General features: G+C 55.9%; 1 protein-coding gene across 2 annotated transcripts; it reads left to right on the top strand.

Annotated features, from left to right (window-relative positions):
* On the top strand, window positions 1–10,859 carry C1QTNF6 (C1q and TNF related 6). 2 transcript variants are annotated; one of them, XM_016223334.2, is made up of 4 exons: window positions 1–83; window positions 2,368–2,602; window positions 5,932–6,190; window positions 8,720–10,859. In XM_016223334.2, the coding sequence occupies exons 3-4, from the start codon at window positions 5,938–5,940 to the stop codon at window positions 9,265–9,267; spliced, it is 801 nt and encodes a 266-aa protein (XP_016078820.2). In that variant the 5' UTR covers window positions 1–83; window positions 2,368–2,602; window positions 5,932–5,937; the 3' UTR covers window positions 9,268–10,859. The 2 variants fall into 2 exon arrangements, with proteins under 2 accessions (XP_016078820.2, XP_016078812.2); XM_016223326.2 differs by lacking the exons at window positions 1–83; window positions 2,368–2,602 and adding an exon at window positions 3,438–3,524.
* The last annotated feature ends 5,667 nt before the right edge of the window (window positions 10,860–16,526 follow it).

The following is a 16,526-nucleotide window of genomic DNA, read 5'->3' as shown; positions in this document are numbered from 1 at the left end:
CGGCGTCACTCTGGCGGAGTCCCGGCAGCCAGGGTCGGGTTTAGCCGAGCCCTAAACGGTGACCAGCGTGGCCGCGACCAGCTGTAGCCTTTTCCCAGTGTTTGGGGACGGGGTGGGTCACGATGGAGGCGCCCCCGGGTCGGGGGTGGAGGACTCACTCCCCTCATCCCGCCGAGGGAGCGGCCTCTAGTCGGCCGCGGGGAGGGGGCCAGTTTCCGCCTCTGTGACCGCAGAGTCCGGAGGGCCTGGGGCGGCGCTGGCTCCTTCCTTCTTGGGCCTCTTGAGGATTCAGTTTTCCCTTCTATAAAGTGGGATAACGCGCCCAACTCGGATTAACACCCTTTGGGTCAGGCATGGGTTGCAGAGAGCCCAGGATGGAGAAACTGAGTCCAGAGAGTGCAGGCACCCAGCTAATCAAAGGAGGGGCCTCAGTAGAACTAGGGAGTCCAGCGAGCCCGCTGATGGGAGAGGGAGGTTCCCACGGGACCCTGTGCCCACTTTGCGGCGAGTGGGGTTTGGAGGAACAAGTGAGGGAATGGGCGCCCCAGCCAACCCCTGGCTCGTCCCAGTGGCTCTGCCTCCCCTTCCTCCCCCTTCCTCCCCTCCCCTCGCCTCCCCTCCCCCTCAGCTCCCTAAGAAGGGGGTGGCGTGGGTGGGATGGGTGGGTGCCAGGTCGTGAGCGTCACCGGCCACCAGGCGCTGCCATCCTCTCCCCAGCCGGTGGCGCTCACGGTTTCCTTTGTTTCGCTTCTTCATTGGTTACTGTCCTTGAACAATTGAGTCAGTGGCTGGCCAGTCGCACAACTCCCACAGCTGACTCCAGGAATCATCTGGATCTCTCGCTTTTCTGACAGGCACACATTTCATTTTTTCAATACACGCAGGGTTCCCACGGCGTTGTAAGCGCGGATTAAATGTCACTATTTTTAAACTTTCTCCCAACCCTGGGCTGGGGGGTGGATATGGCTAGGAGCTGGGTCAGAGTCAGTGAGCCTCCGCCTCATTTTTCTCATATGTGTGCAGGAGGAGAGTGGGCTCAGCCCCTCCCCACATTCAGAGTTGAACCGAGAAGCACTGATGGATGGCCAGGATAGAGCACCCCCATGGGCGTCCCACAGGCCGCTCGGGGGGCCTTGCCTTCCTCATGTCCCTCATGCCCAGAGACACCAAGGCTCAGAGCTACGTAGGAGGACATGCCCACGGTCACACCCCGAGAAGGAGGTGGAGCTGAGACATCAGCCCGTTTTGTCTGCCCAAGCGCTGGCGTTGTCTACCTGGCCTACTGGGGAGATCCTTGGAATGACCGGGAGACCGAGGGATTTTAGGCATGGTTCAAGTGGGAGGAAAAATATTAGAGTATAATATTTCTGAGTCCTGCTCTCTTGTCTGCCCTGCCCCCAGACAATTGCCCTGCACCCAGGGGGACAAAGGGTCCTTTTCTGGGTCATCGATGTGGCTGGGGGCCCAAGGAGCTGGCCCTAGAACCTGGCGAGTCAAGTGCCTTTCCAGGGCTCAGCCTCCTCACCCATGAAGTGGGATGAGCAGCTTTCCCTGCGCAGGGGCAGTTTAGTGGGCACAGAGCACAGTGCTGGCCACATAAGATGCCCTGACAAAACTATTCCTGTGTTCCCATCCTGCTGCTCCCATCCATTTTCCCTTCCCTTCCCCCTTTTCTCAGATGCTAGGCTTCCTAAGCCAAAACCCAGCTGTCTCCCCTTCCAGTGCTGCTGACTCAGCTCTTTTCCTGGTGGCAGCAGAATGGGGAGGGCGGGAGGGTGACTCCCCTTGGCTCCTTCCCTCTGCAGCCCTGGCTCTGTGCCCTGGGAGTGCTGCCTAGGGCAGGGCCACACAGAGGGCACAGCCAGTGTGGACCTGACAGTTTTCCCAGAAGCCATAGTCCTTCCATCTGCTTTCCTTTGAGCCCCCTTGGGCCCCTAAATAGGCTTGGGGGCTCCAAGTGGGTTTGGGAGGAAGAAGAGCACCGAGCTAGCCTTTGGGAGAGTCTTGCTCTCATCCCAGCTTGGACTCCCATCTGCTGTGTGACCTTGAGCCAAAGACTTGTCCTCCCTGGGTCACAGTGGCCCTGTGGGACAGATTAAGGAATTGGATTAGATCATATCTAGGAGTCCCTCCAGGCCTGGAGAGTTGGCTGTTTGGTTATCCCCCAAATAAAAAAACAGGCCCAGAGATGAGAGCGGGTCAAGGACACATAGCCCAGCAGCTGTTCCATTCTTCACACCTGGCTCACCTGTGAGAGAGGGCTGGGTGGCTTCAAGGCCCCAAACTCCAGACTTCAGTAAATCCCCCTAAGATCTCTGCACTCCTGCGCCTCCTGAGGGTGATCATGTACCTCCTCTCTCCTGACAGACCCTGAACTGCAGCCTCTGCCCACAACCATGCCCATTGTGCCAGCGTGGGAGCTCCAGTGAGATGGAGAGCACGTCCGCTCTGTAGAGCTGTGGCTCCTCTTCACTAGCTGTGTGACCCAGGGCCAGCTATGCCAGCTCCCTCTCCCAAGGCTGGGTAGGATTCATCGAAATCATGGATGTGAAGACCCTCTGGGTACTGGAAGCCCCTACAAAGAAGAGGCCTGGCCCAGGCAGTAAGTACTCAACAAATGTAGAATGAGAGGGTGCTGCAGGCACAGGGTTCTCTGGCTGCAGAGAATTGGGGCTGCAGCCTTTTTAAACCTTCCGCAGCCTAACCAGAAGGAAAATGAGGCAGGACCCTGCCCAGGCCCAGGGGCATAGTATATAGGCTGCCCTCCTGTGGCCTTCTGGAGGGTTGTTTCCACAGGGGCCTTGGCTCTAGAAGACCAGGAGGATGAATCAACCATGGCAGAATTCTAGGCAGAGGAGGAGGACTTCAGCATCCACTGGGGTGGGATTTTGACCTGGCTGCCACCCTGATGCCCCAGCAGCAGACCTTGACCAAGCCTCCCCTGTGACTGGCAGGGCTGGGGCTGGGGACTGGAGTTCTACAGACACCTATGAGTGGGCTGTGGTACCAGGATTTGAACCTGAGGCTGTGGAGCTGCCTGTGCCCTCTCCACTCTTTGGCTTAAGCTGGAGGGCCCCTGGCAGCAGGATTCCAGAGCTGCTTACCCTTCCTGAGCAACTTAAGGGGCTTCTGCCCCCCTCTCTCCCCACCTCAATCTCCCTGCCAGCATATCAGGGGCCTCAGATCCCTCTAGCTCTAACTTTATTGGGTCTGTGAATCCAACAAGACCCCACCGAACCACCAAAGAGTTAAGCAGAGGCAATCCAGAGCTCCCATTATCTCCGTAGAACCCAGCAGCTGGAGGGGAGGGAGCAGGGAGGAGGGGAAGTGGGAAGCCAGCTCAGCCCTCTCCCTCCGCCCTCCCTCCCTCTCGCCCTGCCTCCATCCCTTACTCCCTCCCTCCTCGGCTAAGCCTGGGGGTCTGGGCCAGCAACAAGTTATTACTGCAGACATGGGCCAAGGAGCCAGAAGCTGACCCGAGGCTCCGGGTCTATGAGCCGCTGGGCGAGGCTGCAGGACACAGGGTGAGTGATGGAGGTCCTGCATTTCCCATGGCAGGGCCGCCCACCGAGGAGGCTGGGGTCAGAGGCTGGAATTCCTCTCCTCCCTCCTCTCTTCCTGGACATACCTCAGGCCCAGTACTATCCCTCTGCCGCTGGCCAGCCCCTCCAGGCTCTCCCTTCCCCATTCCCTCCTGTGACTGAGACCTTAGCCCCTGGTGAAGGGCTGCTCTCTGCTGCTCCTGGCTTGTGCCCACCCCGGCTGGGACACACACCAGCTCAACTCTAAGGGTCTGGCCCTTCCCCCACCCTGGAGAGATCCCAGCTCCCAAGCGGAGGCAGTAGGGACCCCCTAGCCATCCCCAATGGCATGGTCCCTCATACTCCCTGCCTGGCACCCTCCTCCCTGGCCAGTCAGTGATCCAGGCTGTCATTATTATTACTTTTGTTAAAGGCTGCTTTGCTTCCTGCTTCCTGCCCGGCAGGTCACAGTTTATGTCTTAGAGCTTTTGACTGTCCTCTGGCTAGAGCCAACAGAAAGGTCCCCAAACCCAGCCGGTGCTCTGGAAGTTCTGCTCTTCCTTGCACTGTCCTGGGCAGGCACTGGGAGGAGGTCATGTTGGGAAAGAAGGAACACACTTTTTATTAAGAGTCTTTTACAGGTCAGCCAACTTCCCTGCATTTAGGGTGTCATCTTGTAAATGTCAAGGAACAGGAAACCCAGAGGGTTAGCCACGAGCCCTAGGTCACACAGCTTGTTAACTAGTTTGGGATTTCAAGTCTGACTCTAAGGCCTCACCTTTTCCCATGAGGTCGCATTCTGGCCAGGAAAAAGGGGGACTTTCAGCCTTTCTCAAAACCCCTTAGATGTATAATTTACAAATGAAAGGTGAAGGTGGTAATCTTGGACAGAGAGGATGTTGATCTGTATGGATTTGACCTCCCTTACTGAGCAGAACCAGGACGCCAGAGCAGGGCAGGGAGAGAGGAGCTGGGAATGGTCACCTCCAGGAGGGGGTGATGGCTCGAGAGACTGCCTGGCACCCCCCCCTTCTCCTGCTACTGGCCTGCCCCAGGGAGGGGAAGGTGTTCAAAGGAAGGTCTCTGCCCCTTTAAAACCTAGACCTTACCACAGTGCTCAGCAGAGATAAGATGGCATTTAAAATAATAATTTTACCTTCTCTACATGTATTAACCACAGAAAAATATTTTTGAATTGTACTAAATGTTAAAGGAGAGCAAAAAGGAAATAAACAAAGAAACGCCAGAAGTGTAAAAACCAGTCTAGTTTCAAAAGCCGAGTTTCTGATCCTGTGATAACTCCGCACCAGCCCCCAAAGACTGCTGATACCTCAAAGGCTCTGCCCGGCTTCCTGCCCACCCAGCCCCGGCCTGTCTCCAGCGGCTGGTGTCCAGGCTACTTCCTGCCCCTCTCCAGTAACTCTGGACCCTTCTTTCTTGCCAAGGCCAAAATGGATCCTCACAAATCCTGGCCTTCTCTGATCCTTTTGAATTTTCCAGATTTCCTACTCCTGCCCCTTAATTCCAATTTACCACCTTGGCAGCTGATTGGCAGGTCTAATATGATTGACACAACCACTTTCCAATGATTTAACTCTCGCCTGAGGCTTCCCTGCAGGGAATCTGTGAACCGGGGTGTGGGTTGTTGACTGCACAGAGATTATGAGGGGAGGTAGGCTGACACCAGCCCTTCCCAGCTCCCACCTCAGCGGTGCACTCTCTTTTGTTCACCTGGCATGAAGGCACTGTGTAGGCCAGCAGTGACCTGCAGCCTGTGACTCAGCACACCACCCCTGATGCTCAACAATATAATACCACCACCACCATGCAGAACCCCGTGCGTTTTCTCTGATGGAAGTTGCTACCTGCCTGCTAGAATAAAAGAACTTTCCTAGCTCCTTTGTCAGGACCATTGTGTTCAAGCCTCTCCTAAAGAGCAAGCCTGCAGAATCCTTTGTTTGTCCCAAGGGCCCTCTGACCTGTCAGTGGCCAGAAAGCAAGCCAGAGGGAGGTAGGAGTGTGGGAAGAACATCTTACAGTCTCAGTGGTTATGACACAGGGGCAGCTGGGGCATCTTCCTCAACCACCCCAGCAAAGGTCCCCCAGGAGCCTCCTCTGCTCTTGGCTGTGGCTCTTTAGAGGAGCTTCCTTCTTTGGGGACCTTGTGTGGCAGAGCCTCCAGGGACTGGGTTCCTTCTGGGAGACTCAGCCCCCAGCCCTGCCACAAGTCTCTGTGACCTTGAAGTTGTGTAGACCTCAGTGTTTTTGTCTGTTAAATGGGGGCACTGATGCTCCCTCCCCGAGTTATGTCAGGAATGCACTTGCTGTGGGTGGCAGCATTTGTGCCGCGCATGGGCACAGTGGAGATGTTAAGTTAAATATAGTGTCTGTTCCTCCTTCCCTGCTCCAGGTCGCCATGGGGACAGCTGCCACGGACCTTCTCTGGACAGTGCCTCTGCTCCTTCTCTTGGTGTTTGGGGTCCCCACGGAGCAGCACACCTCTGGGGAAGCTGTGACCTCCAATCCCCCTGGGCGCTGCCGATTGTGCTGTGACTCTGAGGACCCCCTGGCCCCTGCCGATGCTGCAGATGTGTCCTCTGCCTCTCCATCTGCCCTTCCATATGTGTTGCCTGAGGTCAGGCCCTATATTAACATTACCATCCTGAAGGGTGAGTACCCATGCATGGCTCAGGCTGGCCTGGCCTGGTCGGGCACAGGGAGGGCATGAGGGTCTCTTACTGGGCCTGGGGAGGTGAGGTGGAGGAAGTAGGAGAAACCAGGACAGAAAATGGTTTCAGATTCTTTCTTTCACACATTAATTGAGCACCTTTTATGTGTCAGGACTATTCTGAATTCTGGGGCCGGAGCATGAACAAATCAGACAGGAACACCTACTGCCATTGAGCTTCCTTCCATTCTAGTGGGGGAGGCAGATAGCAATAGACGTATTACCCAAGTTAGTGGGACAGAATGTTCAATGGTAGTAAATGCCATGGAGATGACAAGGTGGGCCGGGTAAGGGACATCTGGAGTGCAGGTATAGGGGCACATTGCCCATCAAACAGGGTGGTGAGTCCTTACTGAAAAGGTGAGGGAGAAACCATGTGTATCTGGGGAAGAGCATTCCAGGCAGAGGGAACAGCAGGTTCAAAGGCCCTGGGGTAAGAGTGGGCCTGGGGTTTTTAAGGAACACAGACAAGGGAAGGAGCTGAAGTTGGAGATGAAACAGGGCCCAGATCAGACTTGGGTTTCTTCTCTGAGTGAGATGGGGAGCAGGGGAGGGTTTGAGCAGAGGAGAGACCTGATCCAACTTAGGTTTCAAATGGATCCCTCTAATGTCCCATGGAGTCTAGATGTCAGGGGACAAGGGTAGAAGCAGGGAGACCTGTGGAGGGCCACTGGGGCCATTCAGGTGAGCGCTGTCTCCTTGTCCTCTAAGTCAGACCTGAAGGAAGCTGCTTCTGCTGCTGGGGACTGTGCTCTGCTGGGCTGGGGTCAGGCCCTCGGCATCCTTAACCTCCATCTTTGCTCTCAACAACCCCAAGGTTGGTATTTTGCAGATGGGGAAACTGAGCCTCTGAGAGGGGAGGAGCTCTCCTGGGGTCACACAGCTGTCAGGGGTAGAGTAGGGATCTATCCCTAGGGTCTCCCCAGAGCCACTCCACCCCACAGCCAGGTGTGGGCTGGTGTCTGAGACCTTCCTTGTCTTTTGGGTTTTCTGGGTGAGGACACTTACCTTCCTTGCCCCCGCCCCCTTTCCCTGCCACCTAATAAATCACAGCTTCCCCAAGGCTCACAGAGCCCTCTGTGTAAGGCCGAGGAGGTGCCTGGATACTGATGGTACTTTTCCCACACTATCCTCCCCCCAAACCCCATGTCACTGCTCCTGGGTCAGCTTAGTTGCCTGTGGGGCAAGTGGGCAGTGTGCTATCATGGAAGGCACCTGGATGGACTCAGGAGTCATAGGTCCCAGCCCCAGGTCTTCGGCTCCCTTGCTGTGTGGGTCAGGCTGGTCTCTCCCTCCCTGGGCTTGCTGCCCTGTTAGTACAAAGGAGAAGGTAACCCCCTCCTGTAACCACTCTTCACCTCTTCCCTTGGGGCTGGGTGAAGCCATTGCTGTGCAAACTGTAAAGTGCTGTGCTGCACATGATGAGGCAGTTCTCCAATGAAGCCTTTGAGCCAGACCTCTGTAGAGCTGTGGACTCCCTCCCCTCCTCCCCCTTCTCTCCAGGCTTCTCCTCCAAGGTCCTGTACCCTCCTTTTGGCCCCTTCCTCCACTCTTTCCAGTATTGCCATGGTCCTAGGGGACCCCAGGAAAACACAGGGCCGGCCATGCAGTTCACTGAAAGGGGTGTGGCTCATGGTGCATTTCAGGCTCTGTGACAGGCAGCAGGGAAATATTCAAGCAGTCTCTCAAGACATAGGTGGCCACCTGCTTCTTGTGTTCAAGGTCAGCCTGGAACAAGGGCTGGGCAGGGGTGTGTCTGCCTGAGGGTTGGGTTAGTTGCTGCTAGACCCCAGGGCAGTGGAGCTGGGCCAAGCAGCTCTGGGTGAACCATCTGCTTTGTATTTGCAGTTTGCAGAGCGCTTTCCCATGCGGCATTTTGCTGAGGGCTCATGAACACCCCAGTGAGGTTGGCATGATGCTTTTCAAGATACAGGCAAAACAGCCAACATCCCAGTCATGAAATGGCCCAGGTCACACAGTGGAGTATAATGCCAGCCAAGGGCTGCCTGGCTCCTAACTGGGGTGTTTCCCTCCAGATGGGCAGAGGCATTTTCCTTGGTTCCTTCTCTGGGTCAGACATGCAGAGTGCACCCTGCACTTCCCCATCCCCACTGGAGTGTGGATGTGTGCAGCATCTCCCTTCCCTGGGTCGGGGTGGGAGGCTGGGCCTGACTTCCCAGAGCCTCAGAGGGACCTTCCCTGCCGGTAGGGGACAGGGATAGGCAGGTGTGGAGACAGACTGTAGTTGGAGTCCTGCATCTCCTGCTACTGAGCTGTGTGACCCTGGGTGAGCCACTTAACCTCTCTGTGAGTGGAAATAGTCAGGTGGGCGATGCCTGGCGTGCAGTAGGTACTCAACAAATGCTGGCTTCTTCTCTGCCTTTCTTCTCTGGGCAGGAGCAAACAAGTGTAGGCACCCGCTTCATTCAGGCCTGGCTTCTCTGCCCTGACTTCTCCCTTGTTCCCACAGGTGACAAAGGGGACCGAGGCCTGCTGGGCACACCTGGGAAGCTGGGCAGGGAGGGTCCCCCAGGAGAGCGAGGCCCGCAGGGCGCCAAGGGTGACAAGGGGCAGGTGGGCAGCCCTGGCAGCCCGTGCCAGACTCGCTTCTCAGCCTTCTCTGTGGGCCGGAAAACGGCGCTGCACAGCAGCGAGGGCTTCCAGCCACTGCTCTTTGACACGGTCTTCGTCAACCCGGATGGGCACTTTGACCTGGCCGCTGGCCACTTTGTTGCCCCCCTGGGTGGCCTCTACTTCTTCAGCCTCAACGTGCACAGCTGGAACTTCAAGGAGACCTACGTGCACGTCATGCACAACGAGGAGGCGGCCGTCATCCTGTACGCGCAGCCCAGCGACCGCAGCATCATGCAGAGCCAGAGTGTGATGCTGGCCCTGGCGCCCAGCGACCGCGTCTGGGCGCGGCTCTTCAAGCGGGAGCGGGAGAACGCCATCTACAGCGACGACGTGGACATCTACATCACCTTCAGTGGCCACCTCATCAAGCCTGAGGACGATTAGTGCCTGCACCGGGGCAGCTCCCTTGTGGGGTGGTCCATCCCCTGCAGGGCCTCAGTGTGCACCTCTGTAAAGTGGGCCCGTGGGGCCTGGCACTCCGGGGAGCCCTCCTCTTCTTTCCTTCCCTCCCAGTCTGTTTCTGCTGCTCTCCTCTCTGGAACATACTTTGAGAAGCTGTCTAACCTAAATATTCTAGACCTTTCCTAACCTTTTGGACCAGTACTTCTCAAACCTGAATGCACATAGGAGTCACCTGGAGACTGTGCTAAAATGCAGATTCTGATCAGGTAGGCATGGAGTGGGACCAGGACTCTGCATTTCTAATAAGTTTCTGGGTGATTCTTACGCTACTGGTCTGTGGGCCCCACTGGAGTAACCATATTCTAGAACTTTCACAACATTCTAGTACTTCTTGAACATTCCAGAATCCTTTAAACATTCTAGAATCATCACAACATCCTTAAACATTCTCATTTCTCTGGGACTCCCTCTCCTCCCTCACTCTCTCTCTATCATCTGCACTCCCACCTGTGCAGCCGTTTATTTAGTTGTTCATCCAGCACTCGCCATGCTCACTCTGTGCCAGGCCCTGGGAAAGCTGGGGTGGATCAGACACAGAGGATTCTGAGACCCGACCCAGAGAAACGCATGGTGCTCTTGTCACATAAGTCTGGGCTCCGGGCATTCAGACACCATGGCCCCTCATGACCCAAGGCTCCCCAAGGCTGGTAGGACAGGGTCCCTGAGGTGGGGGGGTGGTTCTGCCTACTCTCATTCCTCCTCAATGCCCGTTATTAAAGCACCCCCCCTGAGGGGCCTTGGTCAGGGCAAGAGTGAGGGAGCCTCTGGAGAAGGGATTCCAGACCCATAGCTTCCCATGTAGCTGGTATGGTCACCTGCGAGGACTCCTGTCCTTACAGCACCCCCTCCCTGCTGTCCTGGGGCTCCGTCAAGACCTTGCTCAGCCCATCCTGCCAAAGGCTCCTGGGCCTCAGTTCTCCCAAGCTCCTAGCCATTGTTAGACATTGATATCTGTCCCAGGTGCTCTCTGACCCTCCTTGGACCATCTCACCAGCCCAGTGTCCCCGCTTTCTAGCTTTAAGGTGCTGAAGATCCAGCAGGGTCTCCTCTGGCCTGGTGCGGCCTTTGGAAATGCCAGGCAGAGGCTCCAGGCTTCGGACCCCTCAGCAGGTCTGGGGAACTGAAGCTGGTAACATTCAGGTCAGTCGGAGGACCCTCCTCTGAGCCATGATGCCAAGAGAGGTCCAGGCCAAGCAAGGGACATCAGGCTTTCTGTCCCTTCTCCCACTCCCAGGTAGGGCAGCCTGGTGGCCCTCAGCCTTCCACTCCCCCAACCCAGGTGGCCTGACCCTCTCCCTCAACGGAGGTGGCCTCCAGCCATTGGTGCTTATGCAGACTCCGGGAAGAGGGAGCCCGGTGGTGGTTGGTGCTCACTTATAGCCAAGGGAGCCACGGCTAAGTGCTGGTGTTGGCGGCAGGGCCTGACCAAGTGCGAAGGCCGATGCTGCACAGCCACTCCCAGCCCGTCTGCCCCTGCCCTGCTTGTCCAGCGTGATTAAAGGTTGCGTGTCTTCTTGGCGGTTCAGCCTGATTCTTTCTGCTCGGCATCCTTGGGAGGGCAGCCAGTCCTAGATCCCCTGGTGCCCAGATCCAGAGCTCCGGAGAGACTGAGGCAGCCTAGAGCTCCACTCTGCAGGCTCCCCACCCACAAAGAAATCAGCCCCCTCAGTCACTCAGGCAGCCGGTGCACTCTGGAGTTAGTAGAACCAATTCAAAGTCTGTGGTACGACACTCTGGCTGTGGCCTCTGGAAAGTCCCCGCTCCTCTGAGCCTGTTCCCTTGTCTGTGACAGGGATCATGATAATCTACCTCAGAGGGTGGCCATCAGGACTAGAAGAGAGGTTGCCTGGTGGGTGCCAAGTTCATCCTTTGAACCACACCTGTTGAGCACCTACTGTGTGCTGGGTACCCCAATAGGCACAGAGGCTGCAGTAAGGAGCACAACCCATCACTTCCCTTGGAGAACACCTATAAAGTGTACATTCTGGTCAGTGCTGAACGAGCCCAGGCTCTCACCTGGGGATTTTGTCTCGTGTTTTATGTTTAATATTTGTAGAACTGTTGGACATTCTCTGGAGGGAAACACACAGCACGTTGTACAGTGGGCTGACCTTCTAACCTAGAAGGTGGCTACTCACATAGTACATTTAAACTAATCCCTGTCCGCTCCCCTTGCAGACTTGAGACAGGGGCACCCTGCTCCACCGTGGGTGGCTATCACCGTGTTTGATGGCTGTCTGGGACCATGGGGAAGAGCGTTCTATAAAGAATGAGCCACCATAACTCCCCAGGACTCGCCAAGCCCAGTGGCCGGCCTAGTCGGGCAGACGGGCTCTCGCACAGGCCCGTCAGAGGCTACCCAGGGGGCCCTGGCAGTAAAGGTTGCCCCAGTGCCAGACAGGAGCCTTTGCTCATGGACGTCATGCGGATGGCGGATTGCTGACTGCCGAGGCAACAAAGCTTTAGATTTTAGAAACTTCTTGCCAAGCACCTGCAGGAGAATTGAAGTTTGTCCTGTGCAAACTGAGGCCAAAGGCCCCAACATTTCCAGACTGCATTAGTTCAGGGCTCTCATATGGGCAGCCCCTCTGCTGTCTCATCTGACCCGCTGCAGACATTTCTTCCAACCCCCATTCAGAGGTGGCCTCTGGGCTGTCTGGGCCGGTTTCCCCCACGGGATCCCAGTTCCTGACTTAGTGGCACAGCCTCGATGGATGGTCAGAGCCACTAGAGCTTTGTAATAGAGACTGTCCCAATAGGCAAGGTCTTGATGGGGACTGGGCGAGCCCTGGAAGACTAGAGGCCCCCAAACCTGCTGCCAGGTCTGTGAGGCCAACGTTCCCTGGGAGAGCTGCAATGCTTAGTCCTGCTGACTCCAGTGAGCTGGCGAAATGCCCACATAGCCACCTCCTCACCCCGGGGCCATCCTTTAAGTTACGTAAATGACATTTTTTTCTCTGAAATATTAGGCAACAAGGAAGGGAAGGGAGGGGAGGGCAAAGAGGAGAAGCAGCCCATGAAATGGGAGTCGAGGGACCTCACCCCACCGCTTTGCCATTGCTTGGTTGGGTGGCCTGGGGCAAATGCAGAAAATATTGAGGGAAAAGGGTGGTAGGACAGTATCTGAGTTGAAACCAGGGGCAGACCATTCCGTGGGCTTGGGTAGGGTGTGTCTGGAAGTCCTCGGCTTTCCCGGGAAGGAGATACATACAGAACCTCCTTCCTCTGCCACATGGGAATATGGGAAAGAGAGAAAAGAATTCTGAAGGGAGTAATCAGGGAAAGCTTCTTAGTGGAGGGGACATTTAAGCTGGGCCTTGGAGGATGACTAAGAGTTTGAAAGGCACGTGTTATGGGGAAGGAAAACAATGGGATGAATGAATGGAGATGGGACAATGTAGTCTACATTCTGGACAGTGGGAAATACCAGTATGCTAGATACATGTTTGGAAAGGAGGGAGGGAGGGAGGAAGAGAGAGAGCGAGAGAGCATAGGATGGGCTTTGAGACTGGAAAGGTAGGGACCACACTGTGAAAGTCCTTAACTATCAGGCTAAGTCTGGCCTTGACCTCCCAGGTGCTGGGGAGGGGCTGGAGGGTTCTGAGCAGCGCAGGCACCGGTTAGAGCTGATTTGAGAGGCAGGTCACTGATGGAGCATGGATTATGGAGGGCCGGGCTGGAGACGGGGCCTGTGATGTAGTCTCAGGGGGGACATGGAACAATACCTGGAAACTGGGTTAATTGTGACTGTCATCTTTGGGGAGAGGGCTGTGTCCCCACTGGACTTGAGAGGAGGCAAGAGGCTTACTAGCAGAGGGGTGGGAAGAGGTAGCCAGGCGGGGGTCCAGCCAGGCAAAGCGTCTCCCCGACAGTGCTGCTCCTACAAGCCTTTCTCTGATGCCGGAGGGAGGGCAGGCCTGGGCAGGAGGACTCCTGGGCCAGCTTTGCCAGGTGAGCCACCCGATTGACTCTGGAGCTGAAGGCTGCTGGGTAACTCGTCCCGCCTCTCCAGACCCCATTGCTACCCTTACTTGTAGAATCGGATTTAAAATTTGTGCTCTTTTGCCCGTTGAAGCCTTTGGGGATGTTCGAGGCTGTATTCATGACGGTATTTTCAGAACCCCAATTAGGGCCTATGGACTAACAACGGGACAGAAAATGTGAAGTTACTGCTGACTGTCCTGGAAAATATAAAGTGCATGCGACAGGGGCTTGAAATTTTTCAGAGAAGCTCAAATTTCGGTGTGTGGGCTCCGGAGCCAGGCCAGAGGCTTCTGATCCCGGCTCTACATGCCCTGAAAACAGCTCCTGGCTCAGAACAAACAGTATTTCCCCGGGCGGGCGACCTGGGCCTGTCGGTTCCTCCCTGCGAGTCTCGGTTTGGTTCCGAGTGAGGACCGAATGTGCGCTCTTGGTGGTGGCACGTAGTGGGCGCTCCAGCGTGTGTGCTGGCTGAATGGCTTGTGCTGGGCAGCAGCAGAGGAGCAGTGGGGAGCAAGAATCCGTGGCTGGAACCGCGCACCGCTCTCGGGGCTCCCTCTCCCCGCCAGCCCCGCAGGCTCCTCCCGGTAGCCACGTCCTGCCACGTGGACATCTGGAGGAAGGCAAACGTGGGCAGAAACTCAACGCGACCAGAAACAGCTGGCAAGGACCTTATGGGTGGGGCCAAGGCGGGGAGAGCTGGAGCCAGCAGGCAGCCTGGGAGCCAGAGAGGAAGAAGGGATTTCCATGACACGAGTCGGGAGCGAGCAGGGCCAAAGCCGTATGGCTGGGCGCCCCGGGCCTGCAAACCCAGCCGGATGGGAGGCTGGGTGGCCGGGAAGCATCGGGGTTGTAGGGCAAGGTCAGGAGGGGGTGTGAAGTTGAAGCCTGGAGGTGGTGGTGTGGGCTGGAGAAGGTAGTAATTGGGGTCCAGGCACGTGGAGGAAACGGGACCCTCTGCGGGGTAGCGGCAGGGTGCAGGAGGAGGTGCGGAGGGCGGACCTTCATCTGGCTGACTGCCTTTCAGCACTGGAGGTAAACTGACGTCACAAACTCAGACGTACATGAACTAGAACCTGTTTTATTTTTCCAGGGCTAAACTTAATTTCCATCAGGCACTTCCTTTCGCTGAGGTCAAAGAAATGTGCTTTTGGCCAGCTGGGGTTTCCTTTCCCACATTTCTGGGGGTGGGGTGCATTGAAGTGCCCCTCCCTGGCAGTAGAGACGAGTCCCTGGCACTGCATGCTCACATGGCATCTGCTGAGTGTGTCAGTGTCCCATCTGCTCCACGCTCCTGGCTCCGCCCACATACCAGCCTCCTGGGCCCTCATTCCTCTTGGGGCATCCAGGTCCTCTCTGCAGAGGTGCCTGGTCCCATCTGCTTGGATGCACCATGTGGCCATTTCTTCTTTGGGGTCTCAGCTGCCTCCCCAGGGCTCTACCTGTGGAGAGATGATGACCCCTCTGAATCTCAGATGTCCCAAATCAGCAGGGGGTCTTCTCTGTACCTTCCCCCACCCCAGGCTCAGCTGGGGTGGAGGGGATGGGATCTGTAGGATCTACTTTGGCCAGGAACTCCATCAATGGCACATTCCTTGCTTCCCCTCTGTCCCATCTCCCCCGGGGCCATCTTGGGGGTTGGGGGAGAGAGGACTGTGTATTTAACGCACCCTCTCCCAAAGCTTTTGGCTGGGCACGCAGGCTCTCTCTTATTTCGGAACTTAAGAACCTGGAAAAGACTCCCTCCCTCTGCTTTTTGCTGCATATCCCCTCTGTATTAGTTAGGATGCTTTGGGGTGCAAGTAACAATATCAGTCCCAAGCAGAATAAAGGAAAAGTGACCGTATGTCCCAAGGTAGGGCAGCTGCAGGGCTGGTTAATGCAGCAGCTCGGCGGCATCACTAAGGGCCAGAGTTCGCCCTGTATTTCCACTCGGCAAGCTCACTGGAACAGCTTTGCTTTTAGGCCAGCTTCCTCCAGGGCCACAGGATGGGGCCACAGGATGGCAGCCATGAGGCCCCTGTCCTGGTGCAGGTGTCACATCAGGCATGAGCAGGCCAGTGAAAGAAGAATTCAACACCCAGCCGGCGTGGCTCAGCTGTTGAGCATCGACCTAGGATCCGGGAGATCACAGTTTGATTCCCGGTCAGGGCACATGCCCCGGTTGCGGGTAGGGGGCACGCAGGAGGCAGCCGATCAATGACTCTCATCATTGATGTTTCTCTCCCTTCCTCTCTCTGAAATCAACAAAGACATATTAAAGAAAGAAAGAAGAATCCAATTTTTTTATCCAGCGGCTTCTCCTCACTTTTCATTGGTCGGAACTGCTCCCGTGATCACACGTAACCCAACCTCTGGGAAGGAGAACAGGATTATGGGAAGCAAGGTTTACTCTTGAACCCCCAGGGTCGAGCTGAACTTCCAAGCAAGGTCAGAGAGGCCATGGGGGAGAAGTGAAGAGCACAGTTGATTCATTTTTCATCACAACCCACGTTGTCAGATGTGGGTATCTTGGTTCTAGGAAGCCTTCCCAAGCTTGAAGGGTGACCGGCTATCACCTGACTACCTGCTTATCAGTTGACAGCCTCCCCATTTCGTTTCAAGCTTCCGGGGCACATAGAAGCACCAACGTCACCACCACCAGAGCCCTGCCAGCTGTCCCAGGCACAGCTGAGCTTCCCTGAGTGCAACTGAGGCTGCTGAAGAGGCACTGCCTGGGTTCAATCTAACTGGGTACATGACCTCTCTGTGCCTCAGTGTCCTCACCTGGAAAAAGGGGACTGTTGTGAGGCTTAAAGAAGTAAGTATATGTAAAATACTGGCACACAGTAGGCTCTCTATAAGTGTTAAATAGTATCTTAAGGTAGACACTTTAGTATGACTGTGTCATAGTCATTATGCTACAGAGAAGGGAAGAGACTGTGAAGTGCTGAGACTGGATAATTTCCTTCTCATATCTTGTTTTTATTCATTCACCACGTACGAATTAACTACCTGTCAGAGGCTCCGCACTGTGCCAGGCCAGGGGCAAAGCAGTGAACACAACACCCACACAGTTCCTGCCTTCATGTGGCCTAGAGCCTGGTGGGAAAACACTCTATGCAGATCATCCCACCAGGACTTCAGATCAGGCTAAGTGCTCTCAAGACATCATGAGAGAAGCTAATTTGGAAGGTTGGGGTTGGGGCAGTCAGGGAAGG

Source organism: Miniopterus natalensis, chromosome 2, assembly GCF_054644295.1.
Source record: "Miniopterus natalensis isolate mMinNat1 chromosome 2, mMinNat1.hap1, whole genome shotgun sequence".
In the NCBI taxonomy this organism is placed as follows: Eukaryota; Metazoa; Chordata; class Mammalia; order Chiroptera; family Miniopteridae; genus Miniopterus; species Miniopterus natalensis.
This window is presented reverse-complemented; position numbering and strand designations above follow the sequence as displayed.